Here is a 24,162-nt window from a genome sequence, read left to right on the forward strand (position 1 = left end):
AAAATTTTGTATGTTGGTCTTTTTTCTTGATAAAGAATAAGTCAAGTTCAAAAGTATAATCGCCTTCCTCCTCAAAATGAAAATGAAATATTTTCATTATTCATAAAGAAAATATTAATGAAAATATTTTATGAAAGTCGAGGACTAAAAAGTAAAACGTTAATTTGACAACACCTTTTTTTTTTTCTTCTTTGTATCACCTGCTAACACAAATCCATATTGGGATAAACCTTAATTTTCATCACACACTTTTGATTACTACCTATAACCTTAATTCTTCCCCTCACCAAAAGTATACATGAAGTTTAAAACTATAATTATATGTTATATTAAATTAAAGTTTTGTGCACTAAAAATGTAAGCGTAGTGATAATTGTCCTCAACTATTCAATATTTAACGTTCAAATTAGTATAAATTTCAAAATTACTCTCAATCGTACGTTCTTGTATTTTATTGAAGCTTAATTTATACTTTGAAAACTACGATTTTCTTGTGATCAACCAGATTCTTATTTTGGCTATGCAAAAGCTATTTTGTAGAATAAATTGTAAATTGGGTCATATGTTTCGCAGAAAGTTAAAATTTAGTACATATAGTTTATAATAATAAATCATGAGCTATAATTTGACAAATGTCAAAATTTTTAAAATCATATGAACTAAGTTCTAACCTACTTTTTTTTTTCAAAATCATAAGAATCAAATTTGTAATTTAATTTTATTTTAACTTGAAAAATATATATCTTAGGTATCGTATTTATTTGATTCATATGTTTCAAAATGTTATATTTTTATCGCAAGTTTCATAATGATGATTTAATCTGTGATATTATCTTTTTAAATGAGTTGTTTTAAAATAATTATATAACAAAATTTTATAACAACTAATTTTAATAGTAACAAATAATTAATAAAAATTAATTAACTATAACTTGATACAATCTTTTGAATTAATCAATATACATCGATAATAAGTGTCAAAAGTGTATTTATTTTTAAAAACGAAACTTAAAAATTAAATGTGAACAGAAAAAATGAAATAATAAAAACTAAAGTCAAAATTCAACGAAACAAACACATAGGGATGCAATCACTCTCTCGTATATGGGTGTTTTAATTCAATTTTGGACTTTCTTTGCATTCATCTTTTCTATTTTGAATCTATATGTGACAAGAAATTTGAACAATGACATGTGTGTGGTCAAATATAGCTGACCACCTTTCTTTCCTTCCTTTCTCACACTCTTTTCTTTTTTGGACTCGTTTACTTAAAGTCTTCGCCGTTGAAAATTAATTTTAATAGAATGACTATGTCCCCTTTTTTTAACGCGTTTTATGATTACATATTGACGTTTAAATTATTTATTATAAATATTAATATGGTATATAAAGACTTATTATCCATTGGTGAACTAGGTTAGTGGCTATATAGTACATGTTAACTCATTAGCCATCCAACATTCATGCGCCAGCCATATGTCTATCAAATATTCAATCTTAGTGACTATATAACCCACATCATTCTTACCAAATTGCTTATAAATAGAGGCTTTTGGTGGGGGTAAGACACCCATTAAGATTGGTGGGAAACCCAAATAAATGGGAGAAAGAAAGTGGAGAAATTTGAGATTTTGATTTTTCTAATTACTTTCTTAATTTTCAATTTTCTTATTTAATTTTTAAATTTTCTTATTTTTTTATCTTTTTATTTATTTATAAATTATATTATATTATTTTAATATTATATTTTCTCGATTTTCGTATTTCAGTTGTGTCTTGTTTTTACAATATGTTATCAGCACGAGCTTCAGTTGCCTCTTCCGTCAAAGGTAGGTCCTAAAGGTATGTCATTTTTACAACACGTTATCACCAGTTAAAGTGGGAATCAAATCACCTACACTTTTTAAGCGAATTCATGGGGATATTTGTGGACCGGTTAGTCCACCAAGTGGACCATTTAAGTATTTTATAGTCTTAATAGACACATCCAGCAGATGGTCACATGTGTGCTTATTATCAAGTTGAAATCTTGCATTTACAAAATTACTTACTCAAATAATTAAGTTAAGAGCACAGTTTTCTGATTATACAATAAATAAATTGGAAAAACAAATTACATGGAATGTATCATTATTATCTCTCATTTAGATCCTCGTATAAATCAATGTGAACATGAAGTTCATAAAATAATTCATTTGCAAACTATAGCAAATCAGTTACCAAATACATTTGTAGATGCAAAGAAAGTAACTAAGTCACATATAGCAGCTGCAAATGTCCCATCAAAGATTGATATCCCTACATATCATGTTGTCATTAATGAATCTGAATCGCACCAGATGCGTGTTAGACCAGTTGGTTCCAAAGATAAAAATCCTCGAAAAAGGAATCACATTAATAACTCGATTAAAGATGTGGATGTTCCAGAAGAAATCCAAATTTTGACTTCTGACAAAAATGTTGAAGAAGATAAAACAACTAAGGATAATAATGAGATCTCAATAAACTATGTCATGACAATAAAAAGATGGAACCGAACTAATGATATTGTTAGAATTTATGTCATAAAACTGGTAGTTTGTAGTTAAAATTATATTCAATTCAATAAAGTGGTTATTAAAGACTTATTAGTGAAAATAGAATATTATAATCTTAAGTCCAATTATCTAAGGTCTCGTGGCTATCTAATGTATACTTGAACTTTATATAGAGACATAAACATGGGATTAAGTTTGAGTTTATAGCCCAAACGGTCTATAGTGTATGAATAAGATTGGGCGCGTTATTTCGAGAACACTATGGATACGACCCGCTCTGTAGTTGATACAAATGATGTGATCCTGAATCGTTCATGTAGAACATAGGAGTTGGGGCATCCTATGTGAAGAGTTTGCATAAGACTGAAACCATAAAATAGTCACTTTTAAGTTATAACACCGTTGACTATATAAACTGACTATTTCGATTATGATAACCTAATTAACTTAATCTTAATCCTAAGCTAACTATGAATTTCTATTCAAATGGTATTATCCTTAGATCTGCATAGGTGAGGGCAGCTCAACGATGCTGACCCAATAAGTCTCCTATTTTAGGGGTAAGATCGAGTGAATGGTTAGGAACATAGAATGCAAGACGAAATTCACTCCTACCCGTTTTAAGGTTAGTAGATAGATTGTTCCCCTAATGACTGAATCCAAGTCTTGAGCAAGGGATCCCGCCCTCTCATTAAGTCAAGAGGAATTCGGTTTATAGATTGGACCTTAAACCAATTGTTCAACAGTAAATCAGTGGAACTTAAGAAACAAGATTTAGTCTCGAGGTAAAATGGTATTTTGACCCAGATGAGGTTACGAACAGCCTGTGACGGATTAACAGATCATGGTTATATCAGATGAACACAAATATATTTATAGTGAGGGGAGTGCAACTACGGGACCTTAGTGGAATAACCCGTTAATCAACGAATGTTGATTAACTCGATCTAAAAGGGTTTAGCCAATTAATCTCAAATAGTTGGAGCCCATGATCTATAGGTCCATTAGGTTCCCTTGCTAGCTCAAAGGGAATTAACTTAGAACAATATATTGGAATAATTTGAATTGTTTGAATTAGCTAGGTAGAGACAGAAAAATCGATGAATATATGTGATATAGCCGTTTGTTATAGAGCTTTATATTTAAATATGATTTAAATATTAAAAATATGAACATGGATTCATATTTGGAAGCTCGGAATTGATGGAAATGGACAAAGTTGTGAAAAGTAAAAAAGTTAACATTTTTACTTTGAAAAGTCAAACTTTGACCGGCTTTATATTCAAATGTGATTTGAATTTCAAAAAAACGAATGCGAATTCATGCTCGAGAGGTTGGAATTAGTTAAGACGGATAAAATGGTATAAAGTCAAATTTTGACTTTGACTTAGTTTGTCAAAGGACCATATTGCCCTTGGACTAAAGTTAGTGGGAAAATCCAACATTTTGTTGGATAATCCCACCAACACTTATTGGGACAAGGGTTTACATGTGATGTAAACAACAAGTCCACTAAGATGAAATAGAAAATGAGATGTTGATATTTTGTAAACTTTTTTCATGAATTTTGTATGTAAATCTTATATAAAATATGTTTTGAAAATAATTTTTTAGACTTTTGGAAAATTTTAGAATTTATTCAAAATATTTCTCACCTTTCTCACATAACCAATTGTTGGTTTCCTTTCTCTTAATTCTATCTTCCTCACTCTTTATTTTTTTTAACTTAACGGGTCCCATAACTTGGTTTTAAGTCCAAAGAATAGCATGTCAACACTAGCGATGGTCCCGATTCGTGATTGTGAGGAGATTTCGAGAAGTTGGGAAAAGCTTCAAAGGTAAGTATTTTTCTTAACCCTAATTTGTTTTAATTAGGGCTTTTTAAGCATGTTAACTTCTAAATTAGTTTAGATGCATTTAGAGTAATTCTCGATCTGTCCTTCCACTATGCATGTTTCGTTTTTCTACCAAATATTATATCCAAAAATGAGGATTTTGAACCAAAATCTGTTGAAGAATGTCTATAGAGAAAAGGTTGGTTTTTGTGGAAAGAAGCAATTGAGGCAGAATTAAATTCACTTTCCGAATGTCAAGTTTTTTGACCAATAGTCCAAACACCAGAAGGTGTCAAACCTATGGGATATAAATGAGTATTTGTGAGAAAAAGAAGCAAAAGTAATGAGATCATAAGATATAAAGCAAAATTAGTTGTACATAAAGTTTTTCACAAAGACCTGGTATTGATTATGAGGAGACATATTCTCCAATGATGAATGCAATCACATTAAGATTTTTAATTGGCCTAACTGTGTATGAAAATTTGGACATGCATCTTATGGATGTAATCATAACATATTTAGATGGATCTCTTGATAATGATATTTACATGAAAGTCCCAGAAGCATTTAAGATACCTAAAATATATAAATCAAGTTTCCAAGAACTATATTTAATAAAGTTATAGAGATCATTATATGCATTGAAACAATCAGGACAAATGTGGTACAATTGCCTGAGTGAATATTTGTTGTAAGAAGGATGTCAAAGTAATCCAATATGTCCATGAGTTTTTATAAAGAAATCACAGTTAAGATTTGCTATTATAACTGTATATGTTGATGATTTAAATATAATTGGAACTCCTAAAGAGCTTTCAAAGGCAATATAATATATTAAGAAAGAATTCTAGATAAAAGATCTCGGAAAAATAAAATTTTTCCTTGGTTTACAAATTGAATATCTAGCAAATTGGATATTTGTTTATTAGTAAACTTATACAAAAAAAGTTTTGAAATGATTTTATATGGATTAAAGCACATCCATTGAACATTTCAATGCAAGTTCATTTACTATGTGTGAAGAAAGATATATTTTGACCTCGAGATAATAATGAAGAACTCCTTGGTCTAGAAATACCATTTCTTAGTGCAATTGGTCTTATGTATTATTCTAATAATACAAGATCAGATATTGCATTTTCAAGAAATTTATTACCTAGATACAGTTCCTCTCCAACAAAAAGGCATAGGAATGGAATTAAACATATACTTCGTTATCTCCGAGGATCAATTGATAAGGGATTATTTTATTCAAATAAATCAAATTTTAACCTAGTTGGTTTTGCAAATTATGTATATTTATCTGATCCACACAAAGCTAAATCTTGAACATGTCATTTATTCACATATGGAGGAACTACTATATCCTATCGATTAGTGAAGCAAACCATAACAGACACTTCTTTAAATCATGCCAAAATTCTTGCAATTCATGAGGCTAGCCGAGAATGTTTATGGTTATGATCGATAACTCAATACATTCAGGAATCATGTGGTTTAGTAAACTCCTTTCAACAATACTATACAAACACAATACAACATGTATAACTCAAATAAAAATGAGATTATATTAAAGGTGATAAAACAAAGCACACCTCACCGAAGCTTTTCTATACTCATGATCTTGAAGAGAAGGATGACATCACAGTACTTTGACCTAAGAGTAAAACGGTAATTTGACCTACTGGTGCTACGAACACTTGTGAAAGAGTAACTTATTGGTACTGGTCTATATCTGTGGACACATAAATATATCTACAGTGAGAAGAGTTCGGCTGCGAGTCTTTAATGAAGTGTACACACACTTAATAAATATTGATTAATGTGGTTAATGAGTTTAACCAATTAATCTCATATCGTTGTAGCTTCTGATCTATAAGTCAATTATATTAGTCTCCTTCCTAGCTCGTAAAGAGTAATGAGATTTAATTGTATTAGTTGTAATTTGAAATGTTCAAATCTACTTTGGAAATTAATAGAATGTATGATGATACATTATAATATAAAGTTTATATTTTAATTAAACTTTATTATATAAATTTAATTTTGGATATGATTCAAAATATATTTATGAGAGAATAAAATATTTGAATGAGTTCAAATATTAATTTAATGTGAATGAGATTCATATTAAAACTATAGATTAAAATTTAATGTTTATATCATACACATTAAAACTATAGGTTATGAGAGAAATTTATATTTGAATATGATTCAAATTTGGATTAAATTAAATATAATATATTTAATTTAACAATTAATTAATTAGAGAATTAATTAATAGTTTAGTTTAATTTAAATTTGATTTAATTAAATTGATTAAATTAAAACTATAGTTATGTGAGAGATATTCAATTAAATATGATTTAAATGAAATATTAATTAAATATGATTTAAATGAAATATTAATTAAATATGATTAATTAATTATTGACTTAATTATTTATTTAATTAATTAATTATCTTAATATTAATATTTATTTAATATTTATTTATTAAATTAATAGGGATCGTGGGTTTCCCACGTTCCCAATTTTTCTCTCAACTTCCCACTTCTTTTGTCAGAAGAAAAGGAAAATTTCTACGTAACAAAACAGAAATATAGCTTTGTGATTTTGTAGACACTCCAATTCTTTCTGAAAGAAACTTTTCTCTCAACATTCTCTTCTCTTCGCCAATGTGCTAGTATTTTTAGGTTCCAATTAAAATTGGGTAATGGTTATGTAATTCTTCTGTTGTGCAAGGGTTTTCATCCCTTTAGTTGTAAGACACACCAATAGTAGAGAGAAATCCAAATAAGTGAGAGAAAGTGGAGAAATTTGAAATTTTAATTTTCCTAATTATTTTCTTAATTTTAAATTTTTTTATTTATATATATATTATTTTAATATTATTTTAATATTATATTTTTTCGGTTTTCGTATTCCAGTTGTGCCTCATTTTCTCAACATTTTTTAATATCTTCTTTTTAATTATAAAAAAATGAATTTTCAAATATAGTAAAATATTAGTGATAGACATTGATAGACACTAAGGCTATGTTTGGGGTAAGGATAATGAGGGATTAGGATTGGGACTAAAGCCCAATCCCCATTTGGGCCTGTTTTGCATAAACAGGGATTAGGGGTTCCATAACTCTTCTGATATCCTTACCGTCATCCTCTATAACCCTTCATATAACCTTCTTCAATTCTAGTAAAATACGGTCGTAATCCTCCCCTATTCTTCTGTAATTTGTCCAATTTTCCTTCTCTTTTCTTTGTATTATTCCTCAATTTTCATTCTATTTTCGTTTCCCTCTCGAAACGAATCTCTTTCTCTCCCCGATTGGTTTCATGATCGATTGCCACTTATGTGTGTTGCCTCTAAAACTTCTCGCCTTCCTCCATATCTTTCCATTCATGGCTTTGCTATAACATTCGGTGCGTCGATGTACCCTTGTCGCTCCAACATAGCCTTGCCGCTTTAATTTGGGCTTTGCGTCACTTTTGTTTCGACCCAAAGCCACATTAAGTGCCAGATGCTACACCAAGTTGAATGGCAGACGAGTAGGGCCTCAGCAAAGCACGGCAGGGGTTGTCAGTTAACATCGAAGGTTTGTGTAGTCCATGATGAGTCCGTTGTTGGTGGACACTCTCTGATTCATTTTTCACATTATCAAAAAATTTTGCTTGTTCGTTGTTTTCGGTCTATTGGCATACTTTTTTTTTTTTTTGCCTAACTCCTTTGTTTCTTGCTTCATTCTATATTGTATTCAATTTTGTTTGCTTTTTCCTTTCAATATAACTCATTCATGTTTGAACCCCACCCCCCACCACTTTAATTTTTTTCCTGTCCACATGTATGCCTTCCGCTTTGGTATTAATTGTTGTGACTGTAATTTTTTTCCATCCGCATTTCTTTCGATCTTGTTTAGGGCCTATTGGTTTTAATATTTTCTTTGTTACTTTTTTCATTGTCTGATACTTGTTTATAGATGAAATGTCTTGTATTATGTTTTCAACAAGTTCTATGTTTCATCAATGAATTCCTTTCTGTTTCAACACTCCCTAAATTATCTATGTTGTCCTAATCTAATGTATGGTTTGGGATCGAATCAATTGGTTTCACTGCCTTTTTTTCTTATTGTTCCAATTTGATTTGCTTACTGCTTGTTGGTTCTTCACAACTTTGTCAATTCCACTGCTCATCTCTGCTTATGCCAATATTATCATGCCTATTGTGTACTGTGCACTTATGCTGCTATAGTTTTGTATACCTAACTTCCTAAATTCTTTAGTTTAGGTCTTCAAGTTTGACTATCATTTTTCATTGTCACATTCAATTGTCATTCCCCTATTTTCTGGGATACTTGTTGGTTCTTTAATGTTTTATGTCCTATTTATTACCATTTTTTCTTAACTATACATATGGCATTTGGTTCCCATTCCATTGCATCCCTGTGTTATATATTTTTACTATTTTCTCCCTCTTTGGTATGTTTAAATAAAAATATGCTTTCATTGTTTAGCACACATTAACCTCTCTAGGATCTCCCTTTTTGTTTTGTGCCTTTGTTTGGGGTCTTTTTTTTTTTTCCTTTGTTAAGTGTGTTGAGTATGTTTACCATGCTTCATTATAATGTTAGCTTGAATTATTAGGTACTGTTATTTTAAGTTCTTTATCTGTCAGTGTCGTCCCTATGGTTCATCCCTCTATTGTAGTTTTAAAGCACGAAAACTGTCGGAAAAAAACTGTATACACACGCTTCTTGTCATTGCTAGCTTTACATTTACTTATGATGTCATTATGTCTAGCATATAAAATTCTACCGCAATTTCTTTCTTCTTGAATGACTTTGTGTGAATTTCTTCACTCTGAGGCTACTTCCTTTCCCTTACATTATTTACTAATGCTTCTGTATTTTATTATACCGTTGTATGGATTTGTAAGGGCAAATTTTAGTTAAGGTATTTTCTCACAGCTTTTTTTTATTTTCCCATTATGTAATCTATAACGATCAGCTTAGATATGTTTTGTAATCTTTGGTTTCGTATTAGATATGTTTTGTAATCTTTGGTTTCTTAATTCAGGTTGTAGCAGTTTAACACTTCATTTACGAGGTACTGCAGTTATAACTATGTACTTTTTGAAGTTCCATCTACTCACATTTTGTTAATGGAATGCTGTAATAATTCCCTTTATTTTGTTCATAGTTTTTAACGATTTGTTCTCTCATGTAAGAGACATTTGCTTACTGCCTTCATTTTGTAATATTATGCAAACATTGTTTGATTCATTGTTCACTTTGCATATTGCCATAAAATTTGCGACCATCTACCACTATGTTTACTTCGTTATTATTGATCAAAAAAATTCTTGTTTACAAGTTGTTGTGTTTAGATTTTTAAAAATATATACATAAATATACTTTTTTTTTATGTTCATGTCGTATTATAGTGATTTTAAAAAGTTATTAAGGAAATATATATATATATATATATATATATATATATATATATATATATACCATTGTATTTCTCCAACATCCTATGGTGTCATTATTTTTTTTCCAATAAATAAATCACACTTGATCTACATGTTCATGTATCTTACGTATGACGAATTTCAATAATGTAAATATAATACAACATACACATAGAAATTTCAATGTAGTCGTTTTAGAGAATTATTGTAACTCGCACTCATTTGAAATTCATTTTGATAAAATTTGAACCTATTTTAAAATTATGGATTTTCTTAAACTTAGATCAAACGCTTAAATTATTTTGCAAGTTTATTCCTTGAAATTTGATTTACTTCCTACATTTATTTATTTTCTACCAAGTCAAATCCATAACTCTTTTTAATTTCTCATAAGTTGAGTGCATTCGCATTTACTTAAAACTATTAATAAAAAAAAAATTCTCTCAATTTTGACTACAATTATAGGAAAAACAATATGTACAAACATACTACATCTACTACTGTTTTTCGTAAAAGTACGGTATAAAATGCATCTCAAAATATATTACACTTTCTAAAAAAAAACTAATTCGTTTTTAAAAAAACTGTGGACATTTGGAAAACATAGGAATTTTTTATCTTTTTTAATCAAATAGTTGCGATGAGGCTTTGAATATATTTTCAATTTAAAACTACATTTCAACATATTTCCTAAATCTCTAAACGCAACCCAAATTCATAGTATGTGATTAGGTTAGCCTTAGTCGTTTTTAACGTGTTGTTAAGGTTCTTTTCCAATAGAATGTCGATCTTTAATTTATAATTGATGAACACAAGTTTGCGTTTCTGCTCAATGCGTTCATAACATCTCAACGTCAGTTACTACTGATGTTGGATTTGTTACATAACCACAGAAAGAGAATACCCCACATCCCGCAGGACATTAGGCATAGGATTAGACAGTTAACCTATTTTCGCATGATTCATGCATCAGACCTAGTGTGTCGGTAAAGTACGAAAATAGACCGAAGATGTTTCAGCATTTTGTGCCTTCTACTTAGGACCATTACTGATCTAACATCGACGAAAGTCGTTGATGTTGAGGAGATGGTCGCAATGTTCCTCCACCTACTCGCACACAATGTGAAAAATTGTGTCATTCAACGGGAATGCATACGGTTGGATGAGACAATTTCCCGTGATTTCAACATGGTGTTGTTGGCAGTAATTTAACTACATGACGAGCTCCTGAGAAAACCACAACCAGTATCGAGCAATTGCACAGACCAAAGATGGAGGTGGTTTGAGGTTCATCTCTATCTCAAACTACGTACTTCCAACCATTCGACTTAAGATCTTCTTAGTAATCATCAGTTATGCATTGTAGAATTTTCTTGATGCATTAGATGACACGTATATCAAAGTAAACATTCCAGAAAGTGAGCGGCCTAGTTATTGAACACGCAAGGGGAAGGTGGTCACAAATGTCCTTGATGTGTGTGACACGCAAGGAGATTTCGTTTACGTACTTGCCGGTTGGGAAGGATCAGTTGCGGACTCACGCATCCTTCGTGATGCCATTTCAAGACCTAATGTTCTGAAGGTGCCTAAGAGTAACTACCTACGGTATTGTATGTATAAATGCAATTTAGCAATTAACAGCTGCGGTATTTTAATCGTGCAATGTGATCACAGACTATTACTACCTAGTTGATGTCGGGTACCCAATTGTAGAGGGTTTTTTGGCACACTAAATAGGCCAACGCTACCACTTGCAGGAATGGTGTGGCACTAAATGCACCTTCAATGTCAAAATAATTCTTCAATATGAATCATTCGTCTGCGCGTAATGTAATTGAAAGAGCATTCAGTGTCTTGAAGAGTCGATAGGCAATAGTGCGGGAAAAGTCATACTACCCTATAGAAGTCCAATGTCGCACAATACTCGCTTGTTGTCTGCTTCACAACCTTATCAATAGAAAGATGACAAACTTTGATATAGAAGATGACATAGATGAAGTTGATTCCACCCACGCGACTACTGCCGGCGATGACATACATTACATAGAGACGTCCAATGAGTGGACTCAATGGAGGGACGAGCTTGCAAAAGAAATGTTTAGTGACTGGGAGTTGTATAACCAGTAGAACAATTGAATGTGCAACATTCATTTTCATACTTAAGTAGCGATTGCACTAGGTCTTATTTTGTCATAGTTTTTGGAATATATTTGTTTTGAATGTATTGATTACGCAAGTAAATTAATGACAAACAGTTTTTCAGTAGGAGTTGAATGTACAATGTATTTGTGTTCTAATCGTTGGGAAATTAAGGACACTAATATGTTTGCGTTTGATTTCTAGAATGACAAGCACATTGAGACTACCTAAACACAGTTGGACGAAAGAGGAAGAGGCAGGCCTCGTCGAGTTAGTAAATGCTGGTGGATGGAGGTCCGACAATGGGACCTTTTGCCCTGGTACCTAAATCAATTGGCGAGAATGATGGCCTTCAAGATCCCAGGTTGTAATGTCTATGCTTCAATGATCGATAGCCGAATAAAATTGTTGAAAAGAATGTTCCATGCACAAGCGGAGATGCGTTGCCCAACCTGCAGTGGTTTGGGTGGAATGATGAACAAAAGTGCATCGTCGTAGAGAAAGAAGTATTCGACGATTGGGTCAAGGTGGATTACTAGTCATTTCAACAATTACTGTAGTATATTTTAAAAAAAGACTAACCATTTATTATTGCACTTGTACAAAGTCATCCGATGGCCAAGAGCCTCTTTAATAAGTCATTTCCCCACTATGATGAACTGTAGTATGTGTTTGGTAAAGATCATGCGATGGGAGCCCAGGCCGAGACTTTTGTAGACGTTGGGTCAAACGATCCTACTGGGCACAAGGCATTTGTCGTTGACGTTGTGCCGGATATAGACTTCTAGATAATGTACAATCAGGGATTGAACACGTCACTTGATGAATTGATGGGAACAAGAACCACTCGAGTAAGTGAGGGTAGGTACGTTTTGAGCGGGTCTAAGCGGAAACGTCGAGGACAGGCCACAGATAGTGGGGAAGTAATTCGCACTGCGATTGAGTACGGAAATGAACAACTTAACCGCATTGCTGAATGACCTGTTCTACAACGTCAAGACGCAAGCCAAACACGCCAAGAGGTCTTCCGATAGTTGGAGACCATCCCTGAGCTAAGATTGATGGATAGGTGTCGCTTAATGCATATACTAATTCGTAACGTGGACGACATGAAAGCTTTCCTTGACGTTTTCGACAATGTGATATACTTGTACTGCAGCATCATTCTTGAAGAAAATTGATGACCAGTTTGTTTGTTGTATTTGTATTAGTTGCTTTTCTGACTTCGACTATATGTTCTTCTTATTACGTGTTTTGTCTTATTACCTCACGAACTTTTCTTTGTGTTCAAGCTTTATGGTCTGTATTTTCATTTCGCTTTCCTATGTAATGGTATCATATTGTTGTACTATCGTATAAATGTACTTTTTTTTTTAAGTTCTACTAAAAGAATATTTCTCAATTGCGTACACATGGAAATAATTTGTTTAAATGCGATAATAGAATTACATATTTACGTGTTAATTTTGCACGACAGAACATAAGAGAAAAAAAATTATTAAATGGGACTCATGATAATGATTTAGATCGAAAACAAATATTTTGTTAAAAAATATTTCAAAACGTATATAAAAAATATTTTGGGTTATTCTAATTACATAAATGAATATTGATAATTTACAAAAAAAAATAAATTATATATTTTTTAATTCTTATATTAATATTTCTTACTAAAAAAATATTATAAATCCAATTAACGTAATTTTTGCCCCAAACAAGTATTATGATAATACTACACTCATAACTCTTCCTCCAAACACATGTTATAATAATACTACAATAATAATTCTTCTCCCAAACACATATTATAATAATACTACAAGAATAATATTTCCCCAAACACATATTATTATGACACTACTATAATAATCTCTCCCTCGAACACATACTATCATAACACTATCTTTCATATTCCTTCTCCCAAATACATATTACAATAACATTACCAATAATAATTCTTCTCCCAAACACATATTATCATAACATTAGGATTATCATAATCCTTTTCTCCTATAACTCTTTCCCTCCCTGAAACACACCCTAATAGATAAATATTAATATTTATTGTTGATATATTATAATATTTTACTATATTTGTAAAGATTCTAACAATTTTATCATTTAAAATAATTATCCAATAAAAGAACTATGGGTGTCTTTAGTTTCATGGTTAAAGAGTTTTAATAAAGAAATACTCTTGCTATTATATGAACAAAAATCATTGATAATGTCTTCCCACTTTGTTTTCCATCCCTTTCTCCCCTCCCTTCTTCAATACTCAACTTCTCTTTCTTTTTTTTTTTTTTTTTGGTATTTGACAGTTATTTTTGTAGAATAAATAAATAAGTAAAAATGCACGTTTATGAATTATAATAATAAAAAAAAATAATAAATATAAAACACTAAATGATTTTATGATTTAAATATTTTAACAAAAATTGTACATTAATAGTTAAATTTAGTCAAATACTATTTATTGTCTTGATATATGTTTCAAGAGGAAATTTTGATTTTGAAATTTTGTAAAATTTTGTGTGATTTATATTTAACCTAAAATTTTGGTTTTTATATTGATTGTTTGAAAATTTGATATGAATTAAGAATGGAAGAAATGAAAAAAAAAAAACATGAGAGTATCTACGTGAAAAAGAAAAAAGATTTCTATATAATTTGTTTTAAAGTTCGTTCTCATCGAACTAAAAAAAACTTTAAGCAAAGTGATCACCATGTTAACAAATGATGGAAATATTTTTTAATTATTTTTTAAAGTCTTTTTTATCTTAAAGAATTGACGGTTTTTGTTTGGTAGAAGCATTTTTTTTTTTAATTTTGTTAAGTGAAGGGTATTTTGGAAATATCGAAAGTTCGATGTATTTTTTAAGCATAGCTTTAACAATTTCTATTCAAAACTAAAAGTAAATATATTTTTTGACCTCTTTTTGAAAATGGTATTTTAAAATTAAGGAGTCAAAAGTTCTAAATTTTACTTTACTAATGGAAGAGAAAACATCAAACAATTAAATATTAGAGATTGTAGTCACACTACACTATATTAAAATCAATAAAAAGTTCAAGCTGGATGAATCAAAATTTTTCTAGAAATCTCGTGGGAATAGTAAGTTCTAATAATCCACAAGACTTAAATTCTTGCAAGGCCTAACATTTCAATTGTTCTACTAAATTATATAATATTACAAAGCAATAATTATAAAATATTAAACATAAAACAAAAATGAAAAGCAACTGAAGCTTCATTTAATTAATTCCTTGTTTTCAAACTTTTCTTTTTTTAAAGATTTATGTACTAAACAGAGTGTTGAATAGTTTTTCCAATTACATTTCTGTTGGATATTTTTATTTTATATTAGTAAAATAATTTAGGCATTTGTATGTAGTTGAAGCTGACGAGTAACTCCGACGTCGTTTTTGTCAATTTTCCCGTCTTTAGAAAACTTCCATAGCAAACTACCAAAAAGCCCCTCCATGTCTTCCAAGGTCTTCCCTTGGGTCTCGGGAAAAACAACGTAGAAAAACAGCCAAGAAATGGCAGCAATTCCAGCATAAAGGAAAAAGGCTCCACCGATAGTAATAGCCTTGGTGAGGGACAAAAACGTCATCGTGATAACCCCACTCGTAACTCTGTTCACAATCACTCCCACACTCGCCCCCTGAGCCCGTAGCTTCAAAGGAAATATCTCCGAACTATAAACCCACGCGATGGGTCCCATTCCAATAGAAAAAAACGCCACGTCACACAACACCATTGCAATACACAACCCAACCGCCCACCTCAGCTTCACCTCCTCATTTTGTTGAATTACCGTTAACCCGAATCCCAACGTCACAAGCGATACCATCTTCCCGGCTACACTTGTGAGGAGCAACGGCCGCCGTCCCACTCGGTCCAGCAGGAAAGTCGCTACTAGGATGAAGACGGTTTTTGAGAATCCAACGGCCACCGTCGCCAGTAGTTTTTCCGAATCTGATTTGATTCCGGCATTTTCGAAGATTCTTGGGCTGTAGAGAACGACGGAGTCGATGCCGGAGGCTTGTTGGAAGAAATGGAGTCCGACGGCTGCGATTAAGACGTGGCGGACGGAGGGGGTTGGGTGGAGGAAGAGGTCTTTCCAAACGCCTTTCCCGTGGGTGGTCTGTTTTGGGATGGGAACGATGTCGGCGGTGGAATCGAGGGGGATTTTGGCGGCGGATTTGATGTCGGCGAGTCTTTGTTGAGATTCTTGGATGGAATCGGAGGTTTTGTCGAGTACTTTTTTAGCTTTTCCGACTTGGCCTTGCATGACAAGCCAACGTGGGGATTCTGGCATCACTAAAACCACGACGGCCAGGAATATTGAAGGGAATACGCCGATTCCGAGCATAAATCGCCAGCCCAGATGAAGTGGAAGTTTTGAGAAGGCGAAATTTGAAATGTATCCCAACATTACTCCGAAATTTATGAATACCTGAGAAGAATGGGAAGAAGATTGATTATTAGAAATGGTTAACTAATGAATCACTCCTTTGCATGACTTTATTACTTTTACTCAAGATTACATATATATTATTTTTAACCCTAGTTTTTGTTTTGCTATTTAAGTTTGAAAATGTGTTGATAGTTTAATTTTAGTCTTCATACTTTCCGATATAATTAATTAATGTTACAATTTTACTTTTGATTTAGATATTTAAGTTTTGTTTTTAATTTGGGTTTTAGATTTATCTTTCTAACCTTCGTTTTTCTAACAGACAAACAAAGGAACGGACTAAGAAGACCTGTCGACTGTCGTGCATGCTACAACCACCGAACGGAACATTTCCAAAAACAACAACCGAACAATGCTAAGTCGGAAAAATCAGAGAACAAAAATAAATACACTGGTCGAATGCTTCCCTTAGCCCAATAAATACGTTTTTGAATTGCCATGCATCATGAGGTGTTTAGTTTTTGAATTGCCATCCACAACCCACCAATCTCTCGAGACCCCTGCAAGACCCAACTCCTCGCCCTAGAAAAAACTCCCCTACCTAATTACCCAATTCACAGGTGTTTCACCCCTAAACTCCCCACACACACCTTACCACGCAAAGTAAATACTCAATTTTACGTTATGCTGATGTCTTTTAATTTTAAGATGATTATATATGAAATAAGATGTTAATTAAAGTAAATTTAATAGTTACAAGGAAATAATTAATGAAGCTTAATTAGTTATAATTCTTTTTTAGTTATGTTTTAGTATGACATTAACACTAAAGACATTAACAGAAAAGACAAAAAATAATAATGACATTAACACTACAGACAAAGAAAATGAGTGTCACAAAAGAAAATCATAGTTAAAAATATAAATATTGAAATTTATACCTCAAAAATCCAAAAATTAAAAATAATAATAATAATAAAAAAGAATCGTAACATTTTCATTTTTAAAATTAAAAATTCAAATCAAACTTTAAATTAAAAGTGTCACTTTACATATCCTAAGAACTCAATGAAATTTGTTCAAAAGGTTATTTTCCCTAAAATTTATATTGGGATTCTCCCCATTTCTGTTAAACATGGTTAAACATCATAACAACCTTTTTAAACCCTATTTGTTAAGATGAAGTTTGGTAATCATTGTCGATCAAGTTTGATAATCAGTTTAATTTTTTTAAAATTAAGTATATTTCTTTCTCATGTCTTACCATGATTTATTTATTTTTTAAATACAATGACTGAATTCTTAGTTAATTTTAAAAACAAAATCAATTTTTTTATTTTTCTTTTTGTTTGTAAATTTTGGTTTGATTTTTTAAACCATAAATAGAATGTACATATAACCAAAAAAGAAATTGAAGAAACAAAATGATTATCAAACGGAACTTAGGGTATGGTTTTTTTTTTTAAACTTTTAAATATTAAACATATGAATATTCATCCCACCCTCGAATTGTTTGGTGGTTTACATTTTACCAATATTTAAAAAAGTCTGTTCGTAATTTAACAAAAATTCAACTTCTATACTTGTGGAATATGTAGACTTGGGTAAGAAATTAAAAAAGATATAGAGACTCGATTTCTATAGATAGCCTACAAATCGTAATGTTTAGTTTTGGTAAAAATTGAATAGAAAAGGGAATGAATTTTGTTATATTTATAAATAAATGGATTGATTTGGATGTTAGTTTTTATAAATTTAATTATTAAAAAAATAAAATTGAAAAAAGAAAGAAGTAAAATCTCTCTCAAAATCCGCAAAGACACTGAGAACCAACCTCAGGAAATGAGGTGAGAAAGCCGCGAGAGGAGGCCGGAGAGACCTCGGCCGTGTACACAGGGGAGATCATGAGGGCATATCCAACGCCGATGCCAGCCACAAAACGGCCAAACATTAGGAACCCATAGTTGGTAGCGAACCCCATCAGAACAGCTCCGAGGAAAAAGATAACACCAGCGAGCACCATAGTATAACGACGCCCAATCCAGTCGGAGGTTCTTCCAGCAGCGGCGGCGCCTATAAGAGCATATAGATTGATGACGCCGATCATAACTTCCTCCTGAACATCGGTGATTTCAAAATCTTTTTTGATGTAAATTGCAGCTCCACTCATTACTCCAACATCTATATAGAATTGAACAAACTCAAAAAAAAAAAAAAAAAAAAAAAAAGGAAAACAGAGTGAAAGAATGAAAAAAGAAAAGGGGGGATTGGAAAATGGGGATGTTACCGTAGCCGAGTAAAATGGAGGCCATGGAAGCTAAAATTGCACACATGAAAGCGTATTTGTTTCTTTTGGGTTTTTTTGGAGTTGGTGGAGGAGCTTCTTCATCTCTGTTGTAAGTCATGGTTTTGGGAGATTGAGACAAATAATGAAGAGACGGTGTGAGAGGAAGGAGAAGGAGAAGGGGAAGGGGAAGAGGATGAAAATTATTGTTTTAATGTCACATTCTATTATATGGAGAAAAATAGATGACAATGGAATTCAATTATTGGTCATGTTTTAACCTTGTTTGAATTCTTTTAATGCAAAACGTTTGAATTCTTTTAATACGCTACAATAGGAACAAGGACGATTCAATTTTGAAACTTTGTTAAGTTAAAACTTACTTTAGTGATAAATAATATATGAATTCTACGCCAGATTTATAAATAAATAAAAAACCAAAATTTAAAAACTATTTTTTAAATAACGGTTTAATAACTATTTTTCTAATCATTTTATTTTCGTTTTTTATTTTTGAAAATTACATTTTTTTTTTTTATCATTTACTTATAATGGTTTGCCTTTCTTATTTTATAAGAGTTGAGTTCTTGCCGAGTTTTAAAAAACAAGAACAAATTTTTAGAAAAGTTATTCTTTTTAGACCTTATTGAGAACGTTCCGTTCTCTTTTTCTTATTCTTGTTTTTCATTTTTAAGAAACAGATACGTTTGATAACTATATTCCTGTTTTTTTGTTCCCATACTTGAAGTATCATATTATAGTTTCTTCTGCTTCGTTTTCATTTTATTCAATGTAAAGTAGAACAAAATGTAGATTTGGTTGGTAAATAAGCATAGCAATAACACATCTCTAACTTTATGATTTTGAAATCAAATCACACTATTATTATTATTTTCAATACTTTTAACAGTTTTATCGTTTAAAATAATTTTTCATTTTCAATATGTATATATATTTTTAAATTCTGCAATATGCACTTTTATATATTTTTAAATTTTGTTGTTTTTATTTTCAAATGTATTGTTTTTATTTCTCTTTTCACTATTTTGCAATAGACAAAACCCATTAGAATTTTACAAAATATAAATTTTGTTTATTGTGATAGTCATTTAGGTTTATTTTAATATTCTTATTACCATGACATTTACATAATGGTATAATTGAGTTAGATTTGAGTTTACATCATTTAAAATTTAAAACAAGTGAGTTGAGTTTGTAAATCAAATTTTAGCAACATGTGAATGATACTAAGTCTACATCGAAAACTTATGAGTATTTGATAATTATTTTTTATATATTAATGGATGCTAACTTTTTTTATTTTATATAATTAGATTATATTTAAACTATAAAATATGAAGAGAAAAAATGTAAGAGAAAAATTACAATAAACGTGAAACAAGAAATGGTTGTCAAACAAGTTGTTCCAGAAAACATCAAATATATTCATATTTCTTATTCTAAAAAAGAGAAACAGGAAACAAGGAATAGAAAACAGAAAATAGGAAACAAGAATGTTATCAGACGAACCTTTTAGATTTCATTATTTTGCTCGGTTTTTCAAAAAGTTAGTTAAAAAACACTAAATTTAAGTGATAAACAAGTTTTTATCAATTTAATTTTCATACGAGACTTTGGTTTTTAGTTTTTGAAAAATAAATTATCATAATTTGCATTTTACTTAGTAATAATTCTTAGCAAAAATTTTTTTTTAAAAAAAAAGTGTTTAAAAATTACTTTTTCAGTTTTTAGTTTTCAAAACTTGACTTGAATTTTAAAAACATCGATAATAATTAGAGAACAAAAAAGAAATTTAGAGTAAAAGAGGTTTTTATAAAATTTATTTAAAAAAACTAAAAAAAATGGATGAGAGGTTTAATTCTATTGTTTTAAGAATTTGTCTTAAAAAATATATTTTTTTAGAAATATAAAAATTATTGAGTAAAAATAAAACATGAATTTCAAAAATAGAAAATAAGAAATAAAATCGTTATCAAATAGTAGTTTGAGTTTGCCTTTTTTTTTTTGCAATGGATAGGATGATTAATTTGTGGCTATGATTTTGTGGAATTGGAATGGTGGAATTATAGGTTTGGTTTTGAGTGGAAGTGAAAGAGAGAAAACATGATTAATAGCAAGTATGTCGGATCCTCCTTGAGGCTTGAGAGGGTGGGATAAGAAGAAAGGACAATGAAATCTTGTACGTACCACATTCATCACTACACACTCTTTTATTGTATGGTTATTACTTAATAGTTTAGTGAAAAAAATGTGATTCAATTTATATCTTAATCAACTAAGTTATGTACAAGTTGTTAAAATTAATTATTAATATATTATGTGCTTTTATTCGCTCAATTTTAGGTAAAGTACACATGTTTTTTCATTATAAATCTGGCCCAACTCAAAACAATAAAAAAAAAACTCAAAGGGATGATTATCAAATATATACAGATAGATATAATATGTATGTATCTTTATATACATACATACATACATACATACATACATATATATACATACATACATACATACATACATACATACATATACATACTTAGTATGTATATATCGCATAGAGATAGTATGTGTGTATAGATATAGTAAGTATAAATAGTATGTATATATGCTATACATATACATATAGTATGTAAATAAATTCATGTTGGCACTCACTGACCTTAGGTACACTCAACTACCAATGATTACATTGTATTTAGTGATTATGGGTTAAATAAAAAATAAAAAATAAGTTTGTTGATGTTTCAGTAAAATCTAAGTTTGGAGATTTGAACCTCTATATAATCTCTAAAAGAGCTTATATAATTTAATTTAATTGATTATCAAAACCTAGATATGATTATAAATATGGTGAGATTAGTAAGATTAGAGCGAAAAGAGAGTGAGGAAGATGAAAATTTTTGAGCAAAAAGTAACATTTCAACAATTGTGTAAACAACCAAAACTTGCAATATTACTATTAAATTTTTATAAATGTTTCAAGCTATATACTCTTAAAGCAGAAATCTTTTAGAATTTCGAATAGAAATCAAAACTTGAGTGGTGTAGTAATGACTTAAAATTATGCTATGATTAAAATTTTTATTAGAGGTCGTAGTTGTACCATTTTATTTTTCAAATTTTCATCCAAAATTCTTAAGAATATCTACTCCAATGGTGTTTTTGAAATACACTTTGAAAGTTTAGAGATAATATTAGAACTTTTGAACTAGGGATAACATTAGAATCTTTAAGATCGATAGATGTATGTTTTTAACCAAAGGAAAAAATTTAAGGTTATTTTTATAATTTAACATTTTCTTAAAGAAAGCATTTTTGTAGTTTCAATTTTTTAGATTATTAAATTTTATTAAACATTACCTAATATTTTGATATTACTAAATGTACGACACACTCTTATTACAATTGAAACAAGCATAAGGAGTTCCTCCCAACTAAAAAACTAGTTGGTGAGAAAGAGTTCTCCCACCCATTTTTACAAGTCCCCTTTGATGTATTACTAAACCATAAATACCTTCTAACGGGTTTGAATAGAAATGAGTAACTAGTCACAAAAAATTTGACTTTATTTGCTAAGCTAACCACATCAAAGAGAATGATGAGTTACCACTTTTAGAGGCAAGTGATTAATTCTTAATAGAAACTGAAACTTCATGAAGCTAAAATGAGAAGCCATTTAGTTCTTCACATGTGTTTAAAGTAATCAGAGTTCATAACAACATATTAGATACCACAACTAGAGCTTTAACTAATGGTCCAACGTATGCAACAACAGTTTTTTAGTATTGAGGATCCCGTCCAACTGTATAGATCACCTGGATATATGTGAACCAGAAAAAAGAAAAAAAAAACAAATAAGGTAGTTGAGCAAGTCATAATGTCATCATTTTCTTTATAAATCAAGAAAAGGAGTTGTAATCAAATAATATCTCACCAGCTTGTCTTTGATGAAGAAGTGAAACCATGAAAAATAATTTATAACCATCAGTTATTTTAGGAGATAAAGATACGATAAAAGTATTGTTTTTTTTATGTATTAAATAGTTTTTAGAAAGGAATACGATAAAAAAATATTAATAGCTATTCATCACAAGATTTCTAAAAAAACTTGGTTCGTAGAGTTTAACTTGTATTTATGTTGATTTGATACGACGTGATTCAAATTTTAGTACTTAATCCTCTAATTGTCTCTCAATGTCTATGCATAATGTATGTGAAATTGAACCAAATGTAGTTCAACTTCGAGAGCTAGGGCACACTACTAGAAAATGGGGATCTCTCGACACACAAAAGGGTCGGGAGATATATGAAAAAGCATTGGGAAAGGATTTCCTTATGCATAAATTTGCATTGGGATTAAAGTTAGGAGAGGATCTCCCCGACGCACAAAATGTAGTGTCATGAGATCCTCGACATCTCTTGGTGCTTTATTTAAGCATTGAGAGATGTCAAGGATCTCCTAATGCTACATTTTGTGCGTCGAAATATTCTCTATTTTTTTCTTAAAGAAAAATACTGCAACCCATAAGAAACCTATAATGGAAAACAAATGAAAAATTAGAAGAAAGCGAAGGGAAAAATAGCAAAATTAGAAGAAACCCAATAGAGATCTAATGATAAAAAAGACTAACACACATATTTAATATTTTTTCTCAATCTCAACAAAATTAAAAACAAAGACTTACCGGTAAGGGGCAGACGGTGGCAACGGTGGAAGGGCGTGACAAGCGACGACGATAAGGAGAAAGCACACAAGAGAAGGCTTTGACAATCACAAAAACATACCTATTTAGTTCTTTTTTGTCAAACTCAAACCAAAATAGAGAGAAAAAATGAAAAACAAACACTTACCAGCGAGGGGCAGACGACGACTTATAAGCGTTGATGGAACTATAAGCAATAGACGATGAACAACGAGCGACGATGAACCGTTCTGTAACGACCCAACTTTTCGGACTAAGTTGTGGTCACTACTCAGTACTAAGACTCGACCATAAAACACACAAGCTCATAAAGGACTGGTTATGATTCATTAAAAACGTTTTAAAATATCACAAAAGCAGTTTTGAGCCCTATTTAAAATCACATTCACGAGAGTTCCAAAATACAGTACTCAAATCATCAAACACAAAACCACAAACCAAATATTCTAACCATGACTCGATCTGACAGTGAAAATAACGAGTAACAAAATACATCAACGGAAGCATAAAGAAAACCAGACGCGTCCATATGGCCTTCACGCATCCTTCTTGCCTCTCGTCGGTCTGCCCCTCGATGTACCCTTACCTGAAAAGTTAAAGAGAAAAAAGGGTGAGTATAAGATATACCCAGTAAGGGACCCACTACTGGGCCCGTTAGGGAATAACAGTTAACTTCCTATTCAGGGGTACCCTACTTAAACAGTCTAGTGGTTCCGTAGAACGCACACATCAGTCTCGTGATCCCGAAGG

At 30.8% G+C, this 24,162-nt stretch overlaps 1 protein-coding gene and 1 long non-coding RNA gene across 2 annotated transcripts; one reads left to right on the forward strand and one right to left on the reverse strand.

Moving 5' to 3' along the window:
* The first annotated feature begins 7,535 nt into the window (after positions 1–7,535).
* Positions 7,536–9,660, forward strand: LOC127148140 (uncharacterized). Its single transcript, XR_007818864.1, has 2 exons — positions 7,536–7,970; positions 9,448–9,660. It is a non-coding gene; the product is annotated as an uncharacterized LOC127148140 (long non-coding RNA).
* Positions 9,661–15,213: 5,553 nt separating this feature from the next.
* LOC103489606 (polyol transporter 5) lies at positions 15,214–18,971 on the reverse strand. The gene is made up of 3 exons (XM_008448827.3): positions 18,692–18,971; positions 18,239–18,585; positions 15,214–16,443 (listed from the first exon to the last, which is right to left on the reverse strand). The coding sequence occupies exons 1-3, from the start codon at positions 18,807–18,809 to the stop codon at positions 15,358–15,360; spliced, it is 1,551 nt and encodes a 516-aa protein (XP_008447049.1). The 5' UTR covers positions 18,810–18,971; the 3' UTR covers positions 15,214–15,357.
* Positions 18,972–24,162: the final 5,191 nt, after the last annotated feature.

The sequence above is a fragment of the Cucumis melo genome, chromosome 1, assembly GCF_025177605.1.
Source record: "Cucumis melo cultivar AY chromosome 1, USDA_Cmelo_AY_1.0, whole genome shotgun sequence".
NCBI classification, from domain to species: Eukaryota; Viridiplantae; Streptophyta; class Magnoliopsida; order Cucurbitales; family Cucurbitaceae; genus Cucumis; species Cucumis melo.